At 42.4% G+C, this 19,155-nt stretch overlaps 1 protein-coding gene across 1 annotated transcript in view; it reads left to right on the forward strand.

Moving 5' to 3' along the window:
* The first annotated feature begins 2,327 nt into the window (after window positions 1-2,327).
* Phlpp1 (PH domain and leucine rich repeat protein phosphatase 1) overlaps window positions 2,328-19,155 on the forward strand; it is a 213,732-nt gene continuing 196,904 nt past the window's right edge. The window contains exon 1 of the mRNA XM_031379886.1: window positions 2,328-4,126. Within this exon, the coding sequence (XP_031235746.1) occupies window positions 2,653-4,126 (1,474 nt within the window). The 5' untranslated portion in view covers window positions 2,328-2,652. The remainder of the gene's footprint in view (window positions 4,127-19,155) is intronic.

Here is a 19,155-nt window from a genome sequence, read left to right on the forward strand (position 1 = left end):
ATTTTTATACCTTTGAAATATTTTCTTGAAAAATTATTTACATGTATTTTGTCTGCACACGCGTCTGTGCGCCACATGCACACAGTGTTCACAGAAGCTAGGCTAAAGAATGGGATTCCCTGGAACTGGACTTCGACGGTTGTGAAATACCATGTGGTGCTGGGACTCGAACCTGGGTCCCTCTTGCTCTTAGCTGCTGAGATATTTCTCCAGCTCCAACACTTGTTCTTCTGTGTGGTTGGGGATAGATCCACTTTTTTCCTTGTTTGGAGATAGTTTTCTCATTGCTGCAACAAATACCTAACAAAAGGTTACCAAATAACTAAATAAAGAAGGGCGTATTTGGCTCACAGTTTGAGGGTAGAGAACGTCAGGGTAGGGAGGGCAGTGTGGCAGGAGTTCCAGACAGCTGGGAACACTTTGTCAGTGCTCAGAGCACTTTACCCTTACACACATGCCCCAAGTGTTTCCATGGTGGTTCTAGAGTCTGTCCAGTTGGATCTAATCAAGTGTCTGTCCATTGCTCTGACAGTGTTTGACAACTATTACTATAACTTGTTTGGAGATAGGATGCCACCATGTAGACCAGGCTGGCATCAAATTCAGAGATCTACTGTTCTCTGCCTCCTGAATGGTAGGATTAAAGGCATTGCCACTGGGATTTATAACTATAAATAAGTATATGTACATTTGTATATAATATTCCTATAGTAAATATTAGTCTTCTGGAACCAAAATGTAAGGTGCAGGATATTATTATTATTGTTATTATTATTATTATCATCATCATTATTATATTATTATCAATTATTATTACTACTATTATTCTTTGAGATGCGGTGTCACTATGTAACTTTGGCTGGCCTGGAGCTTGGTCTGTAAAATAGGCTAGTTTTGAGTTCATAAAGTTCTACCTGTCTTAGCCTACCGAGTGTCAGGAAGGACTTAATCTTTTAAAAAAAGTTTATTATCATTATGTATATGGGTCTCTAACTCTGGAAAAAGACTTTAAAAAACGAATGTAGTAAATAATTTTTAGGAATTTTAAGAATCACTGAAAAATTATTTTTGTCCTGGCTGCTTTCTCCATCCCTTTTCAATGAAACTGTGTAGTTAACACAAAAACAAGGTGCCTTGATAGGAATTTCAGTTCTCTCTCTTTTGCCTAAGTTTTTTAATATTAAGGTAGGTTCTGGATCGTAATTAAAAGACTCAAAAGTGAGCATCTACACCTGTAAAGACACCATGAGAGTGGCAACTCAGTGACCAGCATTTATCAAATTATTTCAAATAGCTAATTGCCCTAAACCAGCTTGGTTGAACCAAAAAGATCATCCATTGTGACAGTAAACGCTCATACAACATAGATAGAGCCTAGGTGGTGAGCAGTTTGAGGAAGGAAGTATGGAGAGCAGACTATTCTGGCAAACCTTGTCCCATTCACCCTCTCTACCCAGCCCCGAGTGCAGAAAGAAAAATCCAGAAAGGACTAAGAGAAAGCAAATCTATCTCGTATCCCACTATGACTGCATTCTAATATTTCTTCCTTCGTCCACTGCTTTATGTCAAGCTTCTTTTAATGTTAAAACCAATGGGATACAAGGCCTCAAGCAAGTCCTTAGCTATTTCAGTCCTAATAGGGGAGGGAGTAAACGGGCTTAATTTGAGTGCTATTCACGACATGATGCTAGTTTTCATGGGCCTTGAAAAAAGTGCGGAAAAAGTCAGGAAGACCAAGCCGGCGATCCTGTGAACTGTGTATTTTTTGTGTGTCCTGAAAAGCCCTGAAAGCCCTCAATTTCAACTAGCTCGGGAAAATAAAACTCATCTGGCAAGCGGGCGAAGGAGCAAGTTAATGAAAAACGTTCACAGGACATAGAGTTCAACAGCAGAGGGCACAATACCCACCAACTAGGGCCAGAAGCTACAGGAGAGGGTGGGCAGAAACTGACGATATCTGGGTCTTGTAGTTCGCTCTCGGCCTCTTCTGTGTTATGCTCGACCCGCAGATGAACTACAACCCCCATTGTGCAACGCGAGCCCCTCTCGCCGCCTCTCCTCTATGGCGAGGACAAACCTCCTGGGAAACAGCTCCGCCCCACCCTCACCCCCCCATACGCACGCGTCACGTTTGTTTACCCTGAGGCCCCTCCCTCCGCCTCCCGCTCTCCGCAGAAATGTCGTCATGCTAGCGATGCATATTCATGATCACTCCGCCCCGCCGCCACCGCCCGCCTTCCCGCGCCTCATGAATATTCACGAGGCGAGCTCGGGCCGCGGCTCTGAGCTCCGGGCGCTGAGGCTGGCTGTCCGGCAGCGGGCGGGCGGGCGAGCGGGCGGGGCCTGGCGCTGGGGAGCCCGCGACCGGCGGGGAGGGCGTGTGTGTGTGTGTGTGTTGGGGGGGCGGTGGCGGCGGAACGGGCGGGCGGCGCGCGGGATGGAACCCCGAGACGCCGACGGAATGCTCCGGATCGCCACATAATCCTCTGGAACGGCCGCGCCGAACGCCATCGGCGTCTCCGTTCTCCTCGCCCCACCGCCGCCGCCGCCACCGCCGCCGTCTCCCACCTTCGCCTCACCTCCTCCTCCGCCGCTGCCTCCGGAGCTGGGGTGGTGGTGGGGGAGAGCGAGCGACGTGAAGCCCCCGCAACGATGGAGCCTGCCGCCGCAGCCCCGGCACAGCGACTCGCGGACCCCGCGGGTGAGGACCGAGCCCCAGCGGCGGCTGCGGCGGCGGCCGAGGGCGGACGGAGTCCGGATCCCGCGCAGAGCGGCGGGAACGGCGGCGCGGCGCGAGAGGAGGCCCCCTGCGAGGCGCCGCCGGGGCCGCTGCCGGGCCGCGCGGGAGGCACGGGGCGCCGGCGAAGGCGCGGGGCTCCCCAGCCCGCGGCCGGTGGGGCCGCCCCGGTGTCCGCGGCCGCCAGCGGCGGCGGCGGCGGCGCCAACTCGCTGCTTCTGAAGAGAGGGCGGCTGAAGAGGAATCTGTCGGCCGCCGCCAACGCCGCCGCCTCGTCGTCGTCCTCGTCGCCGTCCTCCTCGGCGTCTTCGGCCGCTGGCGGCCTCCCGGCGTCCTGCTCGGCCTCGGCGGCGTCGCTGTGCACCCGGAGCCTGGACAGGAAGACGCTGCTCCTCAAACACCGGCAGCTGCTCCAGCTGCAGCCGTCGGACCGAGACTGGGTGAGGCAGCAGCTGCGGCGGGGCTGCGTGCACGTCTTTGACCGCCACGCGGCCTCGTCCTACCTGCGGCCGGTGCTCTGCACGCTGGACACCACGGCCGCCGAGGTGGCGGCCCGGCTTCTGCAGCTGGGCCACAAAGGCGGCGGGGTGGTGAAGGTGCTGGGCGGCGGGCCTCCTCCAGCCCCAGCCCCGGCCGCCGGCGACCAGACCCCGGACGGGGAGCCGCCGCCCTCGAGCCGCGCCGTGGGCGCCGTCCGGGGCCCCGCGCGCGCGCCTCCCGCCGACCTGCCGTTGCCCCGGGGCGCCTGGACGCGCTGTGCACCCCGCGTCAGCCCCGTGCCTTCGGACTCCAGCCCGGGAGAGCTGTTCGCGGCCCGCCCCGGTTCCCCGCCCTGCGCCCCGCGCCCGGCCTCCGACACCGAGAGCTTCAGCCTGAGCCCCAGCGCCGAGAGCGTGTCAGACCGGCTGGACCCTTACAGCAGCGGCGGCGGCGGCGGCTCGTCGTCGTCGTCGGAGGAGCTAGAGGCTGACCCGGCCGTGGTCTCGATGGGGCCGTCCGGGCCGCCCCACCGCCCCGGGCGCCCCTCGCAGCCTCGGCCGCCTTCCCCGAAGACCTCGGCTTTACTGCAGCCGAAAGCCCCGACGGGCCTGGACGGCACTGGCGTGACGGCCGTCGAGGGCCCCCGAGACGAGAAGATGGTAGCAGCTGCAGCTCCGGACGGTCCTCAGTCGACTCCCGGGAGGATCCGAGAGACAGTGCAAAAGACGTCTTTGCCGCCCTCCCTGTACGTACAGCTCCACGGAGAGACTACCCGGCGCCTGGAGGCGGATGAGAAGCCATTGCAGATCCAAAATGACTACCTCTTCCAACTGGGATTTGGGGAGCTGTGGAGGGTGCAGGAGGAAGGCATGGACTCGGAGATTGGCTGCCTCATCCGGTTCTATGCAGGTAAGGAAGTTGCCGGCCTGTTTATGTATGGCTTGGAATCTTGGCAGGGATCGAGAAATGATTCCAGGGGGGGCCTGGTGAGTCTGTCTGACACTCTTTTCTAGCTTGTTCACATGCCGTCTGTGCAAGGATTAAAATTGAGCATTCTTTTCAATCTGCAAGGTTTAGTAGAGCGTCCAGGTCCGAGGTTGGAAAGCAAGGTGAACAAGGTGACAGAGTCACCTGGAAATACAGGAAACAGCTAACGCCTGAGAGGGGTACCAGTCCATAACTGTAAAAGGTGGTTTCCTCCAGGCCTCTGCTTGTTGGGTTGCAGGCATTTTGGTTTTCAGGGTAACTCTGACACTTTATTGTAGACAGAGGACGATGACCAGTGAAAAATGCTCCGTGATGCCTTCCCTGTTTAACTGTCCACATAGCTTACCATTCATAAACAATAAAGTGCAGTGTGGGCCTCTGGGAACTTTGCTCTTGTCAGCTGATGGTCTTGTATGTTCCACTGTCTGCCACGCGTATTTGCTCACTGAGTCCTCTTAGACACCTGAGAAGTGTGTATGTCCGTTGTTTTGAGTGCTGCTTACCTTCGGCCCTCTTTCATTCCTTTATTTCAACTTCCAAGTTTGAATCTTGCATGAAAATAAAATGAGTTGGCCTGTTTCTGTCTTACAGCCTTTATTGTCAGTACTTGAAACAGACTAGACTTAGTAATGCCGGTGATTACTGCTTCTGATACGACCTGAACTCTTCTCTGGCATTTTTTTAAGTATCTGTTCAAATGCCTGCCTGTCCGGGTGTGACCAGTCAGTTTCTCCTCTCTGCTGGAACTAAGTTGTGGAGTCACTTGGCTACTGGTTATTGTTTTTGAGCTTTGTAAGTAACTTGCATTCTCTTTCAACCAGAGAGGCTTTAGTGGCTAGAACTTAGCTTAAGAGCATTAAAACTTTGGTTGTTATATATAGGTGTATATACTAACAACCCCATGACTCCCATAGCTGTTGGTTCTTCCACAATTAGTGTTTTTGTTTTAGTTCAACATGTGTCCTAGTTGCAGTTTAGTTTGAATGAATTAGTCTTTAACACTCACATTGGTATATGCAAGACCTCATCCTTGGATGAAATGTTTTTATAAGTTTTAATTGAAGCTTTTCTGAACGTAAGTGGATATTTTGATTAATATTTGCCATATAAAGAAAACCAAATTGTAGTACAATAACATTTTCCTGGAGCTAATATCTTAATGGATGATATGCCCTTTAGTTTTCTTTTTGGTCCAGAAAAGTGTAGCAGCAACAACTGTATCTTTTTCTTTCATGGCTCCTGTGACTGGTGAAACACTTCTTTTCAGAGGCATCAATAGTAGTCACGCTTGGAAAGGGCCTATTTTCAGATGAGAATGACAGTCTTTCTTAATCACACAGAGGCTAATGGGAATACAACAAGGAATATGCAATGGATAATATTAGAGTATGCTTTAATGTATGGAGGAAGCTTTTTTCTGCTTTGTTCATGACTGGATGTTATCAGGATAAATATCTCTTGAAAGGTTGGGATGTCACAGTTCTGAGAATTTGGTTGTTTTCAGAAGTGCTTAAAATATTTGGCTTTAAGCAGTTTGTTTTCTTTCATCTCAGTTTAAAAATGATCTGATTTCTGATTGACTCTTTTTTGTTGGTTATTTTGTTGTTGTTGTTGTTGTTGTTTTTTCAAGACAGGGTTTCTCTGTGTAGCCCTGGCTGTTCTGGAACTCACTCTGTAGGCCAGGCTGGCCTCAAACTCAGAAATCTGCCTGCCTCTGCCTCCCAAGTTCTGGGATTAAAGGCTTGCGCCACCACTGCCCAGCTTTCTGGTTAACTCTTAAATGTGTGGTTATTTTAACCTTTTTGTTTGTTTATAAACAAGTAGTAATTGTTACCTCCTTCTGAATTTACTGCTTTGTTTCTATGAGCACAGCATAAATAGATGCAGGCGTCTGTGTATATGCTCATAAAAGCAACTAATAACATGAGAATGCCCTACACAAATTATCCAGCCTATTGAATCTGAAGCCTGTGTGCATGTGTTGTAGAAGGAAGGTGTCTGATTGTTGGAAAGATGTGGGATTGTCTCTTATGGTATTTGAGCAAAGTCGGACTTACTTTAAGCCTAATTTAATATAATAAACTGGGCATCTCTGTACTGATGATTGTCATAGAACAAAACTCAGCATCACTAGATGCTGTTTCAGTGTTTGCCAGGATGTCTGTTACTAACAGAAGGGTGCTGCTGAAAGGTGGTCTCACATAGCTTGAACATTCTTAGGACATATGGTAAAGGTTTACCCAAGGCTGACGAGATTCCTAGAAATAACTCTTGTGCTGCAGTGGAGTAAGGGACAGCCAACGGAGGCTGTTGTGCTCTGACTGTTAGTGCTTCTGTGTAGCGGGAGGACAATTCATGTATGTTTTAAATGGTTTCCTTTAAGAAGACACTGGAAAATTCTGTTTTGATTTGCTTTGATAATATGTAGTGTATTCTTGAATTTATTGTTGCATGTCTTTTCTAGTGGAGTTAGGTAGAGTTAAAGATAGCTAGGAAGTTTGAGACTGCTAGAAAATATTTCCCTGAGTTTAAATTAAGAACATTATCTCTATCTGAGTTTTTACCTTCTCAGCCACCTTGTTTCTTATTTTCACAAAGTCCTTGTCCAGCAGGGAACTCACATTCTTTTGAAGGTCACTGTTCAATTCCATTTCAGTACTTACAATCTTTCTCAGGTGGTTGAAGGGCCTTGAAAGCTATTTGCAGTTACTTTGAATGGTTTGGAGTAATGTAAAATGAAAGTCTTTCAATGAAGTCAGTGTGGATGAGAAGTTCTACCAAATTACAGTTACTGAAAACTTACTTTGAAAATTAATATTGTACTTACGACAAAAGAATTCTTTGAGTTTCAAAATATTAGGAAATTGAGTTGGCTTTATCTAATGTTTCCTCAAGTTTGCTAACTTTGCTAATGTTTAATTTCCATTTAAAAATGATACACCTTAAGTTTTACCTGAAAGAGTAATTTTAAGTTAAAAGAATTTTAGGAATTCAGTGACCTGATCTAAGTTATGAATATCTAGCATGAATGAGCTGTTTTGTTTAGGACTCCCTGGGGCATCTGTGTCATAGGGCTGTAGTAAAGTCTTACTTTTTTTTCATTACCTTTCACTTTAGCTCCAGTTGCCTGCTTAATTCACATTGTAGCAACAAGAAAGATTGTTGCCAGAATGGAGAACACACCTCTCACCTAGTGTATTTTGGAAGGTGTGTTTATGTGGGCTTCAGTGGTAGTCAACCAGCTTCCCTTCCTACATTTCTATTCCCTTTCTCTTCTGGAAATGCTCAGTCCCTCCATGATCTCCTACAAAAAACGGGTGGTTAGCCTCAACAGCGTATGGACAAGCAGGCTCTTATTACTGTAATTACAGTAGTACTGAGTAGTGCGGTTTGAACTCGTAACTCTAGGATGTGCTTCAGTAGTGCAAAAAAGTCCAAAGGCTTTTAATTGATTTGGTTGTTTTGTGCTTAACACTGTTATATTCATATATTTCTTCCTCTTCACATGAAGTGTGTGAAGCTTTTGACTATGGCGTGGTAGCTCCCATCCTGTGGGCTTTGATTGTCTTTTAGAATATGAAAGGGCTTCACTTAAATGATCTCATTTGTCTCTTCGAGCACCTTCGGGGAGGCGGCCCTGGTGTCAGTCTTCTTTTCAGATTGCCCATCTGATGCTTGTGGTGGGGTTTCAGCCCCTGGCAGAGCTGAGGTTAGGGAGCAGAGCTTCTCTGTTTTGTAATTCAACTCACTTTCTATGAATTAGTGCTGAATTTCATTTACACTTGAATTTTCCCTAAAAGCTTTCAGAGAACATGCTATGTTTATAATGAGGTGCTATTACCAGCTTGTCCTATGTGGGGTTCCTTGTAAAGTGCAGACGACTCTGTTTTTATCACATGGCCTTTAAAAATGTAAAGAACCAAGATTGACAACTGAGCACAGTACAGAAAGTATTGAAATATCTAAGTGTTCTGGTTATAAATTGTGATACTTAGGGTTGAGAAGGCTATGGAGTTATTAGTTTTTTACCCAACTCTTCTTGTTTGTTAAATATTTATTGGGCAATTATCTGGACAGATAACTTGAGAGTGTGTGTGTGTGGGGGTTATGTGATCTTTCCTTTTAAAGCAATGAAAATAACCCATCGCTAAAGAGTATATGCATTTGAAATTAGAATTACCAGTACTCTAACAATAAATAGTGTTTTGACATTTTCTTGTACCATTTTGTAATTCTTAGGTGTGTAAGAGTTAGAGAGCAAACATTCTTTGAATCTTACTATAGTAAGTAAGTATACTATAGTAAGTATAGTATAGTGTTTTGAGATGGTGGTGGTTTTGTATTCATAAGAATGATTGTAGAGGGGAGACAGGTGTAAATTAGTCTGTGTAAAGTCTAAGATTATAAGTTTTAGCCTTTTCCTGAGGTAAGATTTAATCAGGAGTGCAGACCTAGCATGTGTGAATCTCACAGGTCAGTACACAAAGCCAAATGGATTGTCAAATCAGCTGCCTTAAACAGTTGCATAAGATGTGTTTGTTCTTCTTATAAAATTGAATTTAGCTTTTGTTATATTAGGAAGGTAACATCCGCCGATATCATATAGGATCCATGCCTTGTATGAATCATGGTATTTTTGCTTATTTCTTGAATTGAGTTTGTGTCATTTTGTGAAGCAGCTGGTGGAGTATGTGCTGATTGTTTTGACTTCCATCCTGTGTGGGTCCCCAGAGATGTGTTAAACACACATAGGCACACAGAGGCATTTCTCCCATAGCCGGATATTTCTGATGTGCCACATACTATTAATGTCTTTTGTTTAACATGACTGAGCCTGTGGACTTTGAGAGAACAATTTTCCCTCAAAGTTTCCCTAGAGTAAACAGCTCCTCTCTTTCAAAGGCATCTCATACCTCACCACTGAGATTAATCTAATGAGACACCTGTCAAATGAGGCATCGTACATTTAATGATTTTGTTAGGTGTCACATTTTATGTAGTCCAGTCTGTCTGGACAGGAGTAGGCTTAATTATAAACTCTGAAAGTCCACTCTATGGGGAAACTATTTCTTTAAAACCACCTGGCATTTGTGAAAGTTGAGAAAGAGGCCTTATCAAAGTGTCTCCTGACATTCTGGGAAGAGAAGGCCCTAGATCCAGCCCACGTTCTGAGACCCACTGGCACTGAGAGCTTGGGCCCGGGCCCAGCCTAGTGTTCTGGACATCTAAGGCACACTCTTTCTATTACCTTTGGCTTTCTAAAGACAGCATAATAACCAAACTAAACCAAACCAAACACCTGCCTCATGCATTTATAGGTATTTTTTAACCTAAGGCTGTTTGACTGTTTAGATTTACATGAATCCTCAATTAAGGATTTAGAAAACTCTAGGAAGCTGACAGCTCCAGGATCTGGAAAGAATAGATTTGAATGGTACTTTGATTAAAGACTATTAGGATGTTTGGCTAGCCATGACAGAGCTCTTCCAAGTTCTGTGGTATAGTAATTTTTATCATGCATGATAGTGGTCACCAACTAATGAAGCACAGCTTAAAGTATTTTGGGTGTAATGATCTTGTCGTGACTCATTCTGGAATGTTTTTTAGTATGCTAGATGGAGATAAAGCATAACTGTCCCACATATTTGTATTGAAATATTTTCTCCTCGTATTTTCAGATTCGATGTTTTTATTCATTCTGAACATATTTAATGATAAAGTCTTGTTGAATGAGGTATATATTTAATGTCTTTTGCAGTTGTAGTGATGTGTTAAAAGTAGGCAAAATGCTTTATTTGTATGTAGTATATATTTTGCATTTGAAAATGAACATTTCAGCAAAAAAGAAATTTCCAGTATTTTTGGCATAACCTTTTCTAAAAATAGTAGCCTTATTTCCAGTTATATAAATATAGTCAATTGAAGATTGAATATAATGTGAAATAATTTAGTTGTGAGGCATTTCAATAATCAGTGAAATTTCCATTTAGAAATTTAAAGTATAAGTGGATTTGAATGGTGGTTTTGTTTGTTTTCCTTTGGTTTTTCTTTCTTTTTCTCAAGCAGTAAGAGGTTTGTCAGTGTGTTTTGTGGCGCACATGTACAGTGAGCAACACATTTGGAGAATAGATCTTTTCATATTCCTGCCTCAGTTAATGGTGTGTTGGACACTTGGAATTTCTTGTCAACTACCAGGCATACTTTTAAGTGTAGCAGGAGTAAGTATGAGCCATGCTGCTTTTCATTACATGTTTATTGGGTTTTAATATTCATTTAACTTCTGAAACATTGGTCCAGATTTTGACATTTTATAAATAGATTGAGTTTTTAAGCTTTACTATAAGAAATGTATCTTTTGGGAGAGCTTTCTATTTTCTTATCCATGCATATTGAGAGTGTGACTAGCTGCAGCCTTGTTATTGAAGCTACATCGTGTGGTTCTGGCATTTGGCTGATGCTCTGTGTATGTTTTAGGGATAGGGAGTAAGTAAACTAAATGTTTATCAAAGTACAAAAATTTGGGAGTAAAAGTCCCCTCTTATTCCATAGTTTGGGAGGAAATGGTAGTGTTTTTGAGAAACCAGTCTGTTCTGTGAATTGGTAAACTTGATATGATTTGATGCATTTTTTTTTTTTCTCCTGGTGCTGAGGAGGTAATCCGAAGCCTTTGGTCCATACTAGACAGGAGTCCTACACTGCTGAGCCTCATCTTTAGCCCTTATTTTTGTGACACAGGTTTTGCTTGCTATATAGCTTACTATGGGTTTGAACATGAAATCTTTCTGTCATTCTGCTGCTTGGGCCACAGGTGTGAGGTAGAATACTTGGATATTCATTTTAACCTACGCTGTGATTTCCTCATCTGTAAAACGATGAGCAGAAATCCAAGATCTCTTTCGACTCTTATCATTCTGAGACTCTATCAGGAAGACTAATTGATTCAGATTTTGAAAGTTGTTGTTGTAGACTACTTTTAGATGGATTTTGAAAGTTGTAGTTGTTTTGAGTTCTGTATTGTTGGTTCAAAACTGTCAAATCACCTAGAAAGAACTAACATCTAATATATTAGATGTCAAAGCAGACTTCTGTTTGGATTGAATTCAGACTAAAAAAGATAAATAATGTTTTATTTATTCTCTTCACCATTGATATTTCCTGAAGTAGAATCTGGATGCTAGAGTTGAAGTTGAACTCTTTTCTTAATTGATTCATAAAGTTTCCTTCACAATCTGGTTTATATAGCTTACTGTAATACCACATATGCTGGAACTAGAGTTGTTGGCAGTTGTGAGCTGCGTACAGTGTGGGTGCTGGGAACTGAGTCTGGATCTTCTGAAAGAGTAGCAAGTGCTCTTAACCACTACGCCATTCTCCAGCTCTGGTTGCTTAGTTGTAGCTCATGGTAGGCTGTGTGCCTGTGTCTTAGTACCTAGAGATCCATGGCAGGAAGAGAAGCACTAAAAAGACTGAAAATTCCCACTACTCTTACCAGATTATAGAGTTCAGAAAACTGAGTTGACTTAGCACAGTTGTATTTTACTAGATGAGGAAAGTAGACTCAGATCAGTTCAGTATCAGAACTAAGACGACACCCAGATTTTGACAGGTTCTCTGGTGTCTTTTTCTCCACATTGTGAGCTTGTTAGGTTAACTAGTTTTAGAGGTTCTTTATGTTTTAATTATTCAATATGAAGGTTGATAACTGTTCTTTACACATTTCCTGGTTTCTTTCTTACTGTTTCTTTCTAATCAGTGCCTTTGAGAGGTGGCATATCACCATGACGGGCTGTAAGGAGAGAGCCTGTAACTGAGAAGCCGACAGCTGGGCGCTCTGCACAGAGGGAAATTAGATTTCATTCCTGAGGCTGCCTACCCTTTGGGAGATTTAGGATAGAACTTAGTTAGACCAATTGCCTGAGAAGAGGCTGAGTTTTAGATTATCAGTTTGGACATGCTTTCAACTTCAAAGTTGAAGCAGTTAGAAGAATGGGAATGTTGGAAAAAGAAATCATTGAATTAAAAAAAAAAACTAATCAGAAAAAATTAGAGTAGGTTTGAAAAACTTCTTTCCAAGCATATGTGTACTACAATATCCCATATTAGTTGTTCTTATAAATTTATAATTGTATATGGAACATATAAATTGTTCCATATAAAAATTATAAACTAAAAATTCAATATATTATTCTAGCATCTATGTTAAGTTCTGCTGAAGTACCTGTCCATGGTTCTGCCTTTGTGAATTGTGAATAGTTGAAAAACTTTGTTCATTGATATTTGTACTTCTGTTGTGTATTAATTTTTAAAGTCTGTATCATGAAAATTGCTTTGAGAGGTATCTATCTATCATCCATCCATCTGTTCATCCATCTGTTCATCCATCTATCCATCCATCCATCCGTCCATCCGTCCATCCGTCCATCCATTCATCAATTTACTCACCTATCATACGTGGTAGCAAAAACATAATTTGTGAGCTCTGGAAACAAATTTCCAGGTATTTTTAAGAGTATGAGAAAGATTTCCTGTTAATGTGTCTCAAGTTCTGTGAATTGATTCCCTGAAGAATTACTGTTCATTTTTAGTATGAGAATAGAAACCTTCAAAGTGCAGAAGTACAAAGACATGAAAGGGCAGAGTTACATTGCATCTGGAAGATTCAGTGATGTATCCCAGATGCTGAAGCAAGGGAGGAATTTCTTGATGGTTTCTTAGAAAGATGGGATGGCCTAACTGCTTCCGACTTTTGGGTTTAAATAACAAGGTACTTTTATGCATAAATCCTGCTCTAGTAACCAGACTTATTCTGTCTTGAACTCAGGCACACACATTTTTCCACTGCATTTTTAGGTAGGCGACAAGTAGGTGACAGCAAGAGTTGGTGGTGATGGTATTTGTGGGTGAAGTATGTGTATAGCATATTCTCAAGGAAGAGAAAACCTTAACAAACTGCTCTTTAGGTTTTTGTGAGCTTTTCTCCGTATTAGTAGCTTAGTGTGAGTGCCTGTTTACGTCACTGACCTGTCTTGGGTGGGACATTTTTCTCTTGATTTATAAATCTCTTTGGGAGGTTCATTTAGGGAAAAGTTTTGTTTCCCAAATCTCTAATATTTTGTTATCCATTCACTTCTTCCCAGCTTTCCCCTCTGAGTTTTCAGGCCCTACCATACTTAGGAATGCCTTCCTCTTCCTAAGACTGAAAAACAGCCCTCGCTGTCATTTGTTATCTCTCTGTTGTTTGATTAAGATAGGAAATAGGGAATTGAGGTTGTCCTGGAATTTTAAAATTGAGTAATTGTTTTCTTTACTCATTGAAAATGCTTCTCTTTTCCTCAGAGATTTTTGCTTTTTACTTGATAGGAAGTTCAGATTTATGATATAGAGTATTTTTGGTCCTGTGACATTTGAATTTGTTGAGGCAAAAATAAGAGAGAAAAGGCTATTAAGTTAGTTTACTACTACTTTTCTTTTTTATGCTTTAATTTCACACATTGGCATTACTTTTAAAAAACACTTATTTTTTGTGTACATGTGTGTACCTGACTGTATGTATTTGCACTACATGTGTTCAGTACCTGCCAAGGTCAGAAGAGGGTGTTGGAACTCTTAGAACTGGAGTTACAGGTGGTTGTGAGCCCACTAGACCTAGGTGCTGAAACTGAACCCCAGTCCTTTGGAAGAGCAGCGAGATTGTTTTGTTTTGTTTGACAGGGTTTCTCTGTGTATCCCTAACTGTCCTGGAAGTCTTGGCTAGCCTTGAATTCACAGAGTGGCCAGCCTCTGTCACCCAAGTGCTAGAATCAAAAGCGTGCACCACTAATGCTGGGCACAATGAGTGTTCTTAGTACTGAGCCATCTCTCTAGCTCAGGATGGAACTCAGGTTGTCAGATGTGATGGCAAATACCTTTACTCACTGAGCCAACTTGCTATATCATGGTCATATCCATCCCTCCTTCCCTTTACTTTAGAAATATGATTCTATGTTTCAAATTTGAAGTCTTGGAATAATTTCCTTTTCATTAGGCATTAATCTCAGTTTCTTATTTAAATTTAAATAGAAAATCCCTCTATTTCTCTTTGTGGAGAAATCTGAATTACCCCAGTGGCTACTGTGAAATACGGGAGGTTTATCTTTGGGATTTAGAAAGAGTAAGGCTATGATGCCTCTTGGAGTCAGGAGGCCTGGCTGCCATTGGGACTTCAAGGTTTTTTCTGGGAAGTGGGTTCTTGAAGAGTGGTCATGAACCAGTCGCAATTACTATTACTGTGCTTGGTACTAGGGACTGAATCCAGTGGCTCATGTGTGCTAGGCAATGCACATTGCACTTTAAGCTACATCCCTAGCCCTGATGAAGAACTCCAGGTCAATCAGAGACATTGTTTGAAAGGAGATAGGTGGTGTTCTTGAGGATGACACCTAGGGTTGTCCTCAGCCTCCATGTGTGCTTGTACCTATACACACAAGCACACATACACATGCACACATACACATTATAAAAAGAATAATTTGAAAGAACTCTGATTTGATATAGGAGAGCAGTGTGTTACTGGGACCATTGTTTCCATGGAAACTGCTGTACATGACTCCCAGAAATGATGAAGTGGTATTTAATGGGTGTGGAGGAAGGATGAAGCAATGATGTTAAATGTAGAAGATTCAGTTAGAGTATCTATCATCCTTGTTAAGCAGCTTTTAAAATCTGGTGACCAATTCTTAATTAATCAGTGTCTACAAGCTGTAAGTTGTACTGCTATCAGGCTTTGGCTTTACAAGAGTTTATTTGGTAGAGAACTGGGTTTCATTTCTGCAGGATTATTTTAGCCAAGATCTTCCAGTGTAGCTCAGGGTGACCTTGAATTTGCAGCAATCCCCCAGCCTCAACCTGCTAAATGCTGGGATTCCAAGTGTATATACCGCTCTAACTTGGTCATGGGCTTTTAGTTGTGTTGCTGATGTTCCAGATCTCCACTGCTGGAAGTAGACTTTAGATTTGAATATAGTCATGCTTAGAAGGATTTTGAAACACTAAATGAAAGAAAATTTTAGTTGGCAGACTGATTTGTTATGTGCAAGTGTGGTAGTTTGCTTTCTGTTGTTGTGATAAAGACTAAAGCAACGTGGGTGTTTCACTTCACAACTTATAGTTTTTTATAAGGGCAATCAGGAGTAGAAACTGAGGCAGGAATGTGGAGGGTGGAACCGCAGCAGAGGTCAAGGAGAAATGCTGCTTACTGGCACAGGGTGGGTGGTTGCAGCCTCCTGTATGTATCAATCAATAATCAAGAAAATTCCCCACCCACATGCCCACAGCCTGGTGTGATGGAGCTGTTTCCTCGATGATGGCTCCCTCTTTCCAGATGCCACCAGCTTTTGTCAAGTTGAGAAAAACGTAACAAGCACAGCAAATAACATTTCTTTTTTTTCTTCACACTAACAAAACAGAAGTCACTTCTTTTAATTTGCAAAATTAAGTGCAAAAGATTTAAACTGCCTTGTCATTGTTGTATCCTGCTGTATAATGCCTAAAAAAATGTATAGTAGTTTATAATTTAGCAAAGATATTACAATTTAAGGCCATGTTTCAAGTTCTTTATAAATATTTACTAATTTAATTCTCATCAGAACCCCAGGAGGTCTGTGTGTGTATATTGAAGATACACAAACTGAATTACCAGTTTGCAGTTTGACTGGACTTGTTTATCGAGCAAGGCAGAGGTAAAATTTAGGTCCACATGTAGTCTGATGCCAGGGTTAACTAGATTACTAGTAAGTGTCATCTTTGACTTGCTGTAGAAAACACTGTGGCCCTGTGGTCAGGTGTGCTACATCTGTATTGGGAAGCCCAGACTTGGAGCTCTAGGTTCTGGGCTTGAGACCTGCCTGTGCCACCAGCTCTGCTTCCTTTACTTCCTGCTGCTTTAAGCTTGCTGAGGATCTATTGGGACCTGAAGGAAACTGCCTAGGAACACAGCATTACAAAGCAGGTACTAATTAGCCACACATTGCTAGGTTTTTCTTTTTGGTGGGAAGAACATTGACTGAGAAACTGGAGATCTGTGTTTAACCACGAGCCCTCTCCACTTGTTGTAATGCCTGTAATAAGTCCTTTAACCCCCTCAGCCTCATTTGTCAGAGAGGGAGAAAAGGAGATTAAAAAAATCCATCTAAAAGAACTTTGTGAGGTTGAGATTTGAGGATATATGTGGAAGTGCTTTGCAAACTGTGAGATGTTATGTAAACATAATGTGGCTCTATTATTTTTAGCAATAGTAAATTGCCACAGATGTTAATGAGCTTTAATTAGGGTTCATTAAGGAAGTAGGGGGGGAGATACTGTTTTTGGCCCTGATGCTCAGTTATGGAGGACCACATTCAATTTGTAGTTACTACTGAATATCTCCAATATAAAATATGTTTAATATGATTTACCTACGATGCCTTGAAATACTTGCAGACTTGAGGGCACTTTTGGGAGACATGGTAACATTTACAACAGAAAGGGGATACTTTTAAAGCAAGCCTGGTTCTCACTGGTTACTCTAATAGCAGAAAAGGAGGGATGGTCCTAGCTACACAGAGTGCACTCTGGGAAAGCTTGAGCCCTTGAAGGACCACAAGGAATAGTTGCTGCCTTACTTGTGGGATCTGGCTTGTTTAGAGAAACCATAAAGTTCAAGGTTCAAGGTCCGTTTAGGTTGCTAGGGTTAGTCATTCCAACTTCATTTTTAAAATTTGCCAAGCACTCCCCTAGCCACTCAGGCATTTTTATTTATTTGAATTATTTGGGGGTTGCTTTTGTGTCATAGCTTGTTAGTGTCTAGGTTCTGGGGCAAGCATCTATCAACATCTTTTGCTTAGATGTGAATGTGTGCCTGAAGCTTTGTAGTGGCCCATGAGGGCCCGCTGGATGGTCTCCCTCACCATGTTATGCTGAAAAACATTATCTTCTTCTTTTTTTTTTAGGGCGTGTCACATTTTATTTTTATATGGATTTATGAGTTTTATGGGAGATGCTATATTTCTGTTTTGAAAGAAGGCATTTAAATGCTGTGGGTTGACCACATTAATGTAAAATTTGAATGATAACAATCTGGTCATGACTTTGTGCTTTAAAAAAAGTCTTAGACTTTGTCTTAAACTTCATTTTTAATCCTTTAAATTATGTGTTGATTAGGAGGAAGTAAAATTAATTCTTAGGTGTTCACATAAACAAACGAATATACTGGATTTTCCCCTCCTGTCTGGAATGCTGCCCATGGGTAGGACATTTAAACTTTTGTTACATTTATTTGTATATGTGTGTATGTATAGGTGTATGTATGAGTATATATTTATGTATGTATATATGCTGTGTATATATATGGATATGTATATATATGCATGTATATATTTGTATATATGTGTATATGCATGTATGTGTGTATATATGTGAGTATGTGGATATGCATGTATATGTGTGTGTGTATATCTGTGTGTGTGTGTGTCTTGCTCAGCAGGTGGAGGACAACTTGCTGCTTTCATTGGTAAGGTGAAGTCTTTACTAATGAGGTCTTATGAATTATCATCTTAGCTGGCTCTATGAAATGCTGCCTTATGTATTAATGTGAATGACAACCCTGGAAGAGCTTCGTTTTGCTCTTCCACATTAGCTGTAAGATTCTGACATACATCATAAAATATTTCTGATCTTGTCTGACAAAAATAAGTCATGCTTGTAAGTCAAATGAAAATACTTATAATTCAGACTGATCAGAATTCAAGCTAATTATCTGCCACTATACATTTTCTACCACCATTAGCACCTATTTGCCCTCTGGAAATGTTTACAGAGACTTAAGCTGACTCATTACCACAGTTTCCATACCTGACAGGCTGATTTCATGGGATGTTTTAACAGACGTGTTATCATAAGAAGGATAGTTGCTGGCACATGTGATGATAAAGCAGAACCTCAGTGAGCCCTTGTCCTCTAATACAGGAGGACAAACCCTTTGGAAGAGTGTGCCTTGGAACTACTTAAGAGGACAAGGCTGTTCTAAAGACACTAAAGAAAAGGCTGTTTCAGAGAGCAGGGATTGTCCTGCATGGTCAGGGTGCTTGTTTTCTAGCCTGAGTCAGCTTGTAGCTCACAGACCATTGGAGCTGTCATTGCACCTCTGCCCTTAGTACATACAATACAAAACAGAGTGGTTTGCAGGCCTGCTTTAAGGAAGTGACCGATTAGCCTACCTGGCATCTACCTCAGATAGTACTGGTGGATAAATATCGTGTTTATTTATAAACATAAATAAATAATAATAATGTTTATTTATCTTTAAGGTACTTTGATATGGACAATTATATTTAATCTATGCACAGTATATTCTTTATCTTATAGAACTTTTTTTTTTCAGTAAGCCAGCATTATTTGTAGACAGCTATCAAGTCGAAACTGTGTGAATAGTATAATGTTTACTCAAGTATAGTTTTCCAGGCTTTACTGGCAAAGTGGGAGGCAGCCTTGGGGGCATCCCAGAGAGTTTAGAATCTTAGTACTGGAGGAGCTCAGAGGGCATCTAGACCACCCCTTTTTTCCTCTGTCTCTTCTGATACAGTCATTGCAGAACTCGGGCTAGCCTTGGAACTCTCTATCTTCCTGCCTCCTCCTCCCTACTTTAAGTGAATTAATTACTCGTCTGTACAATCCACTCACCATTAGACCAGTTTCTTATTTCTCACAGAAGCCTAGTATTAGGAAATTCTTGACAGATGGTCACCTAGCATCCTCCTGGCCGGCAAGCTAGGAGCATGCTGTTACAGGACAGCATTTCTAGAGTTTTGCTACTTGAAATAAGTTGTTTGGACCAGCAGCTCCTTGGAACTTGTTAGAGATGCAGACTCTCAGGACCTCCCTCCAGACTTCCGTGTTACCATTTTAACAGGATCCCCAGGTGTTTTCATGGACACTAA

The sequence above is a fragment of the Mastomys coucha genome, unplaced genomic scaffold (assembly GCF_008632895.1).
Source record: "Mastomys coucha isolate ucsf_1 unplaced genomic scaffold, UCSF_Mcou_1 pScaffold1, whole genome shotgun sequence".
NCBI classification, from domain to species: Eukaryota; Metazoa; Chordata; class Mammalia; order Rodentia; family Muridae; genus Mastomys; species Mastomys coucha.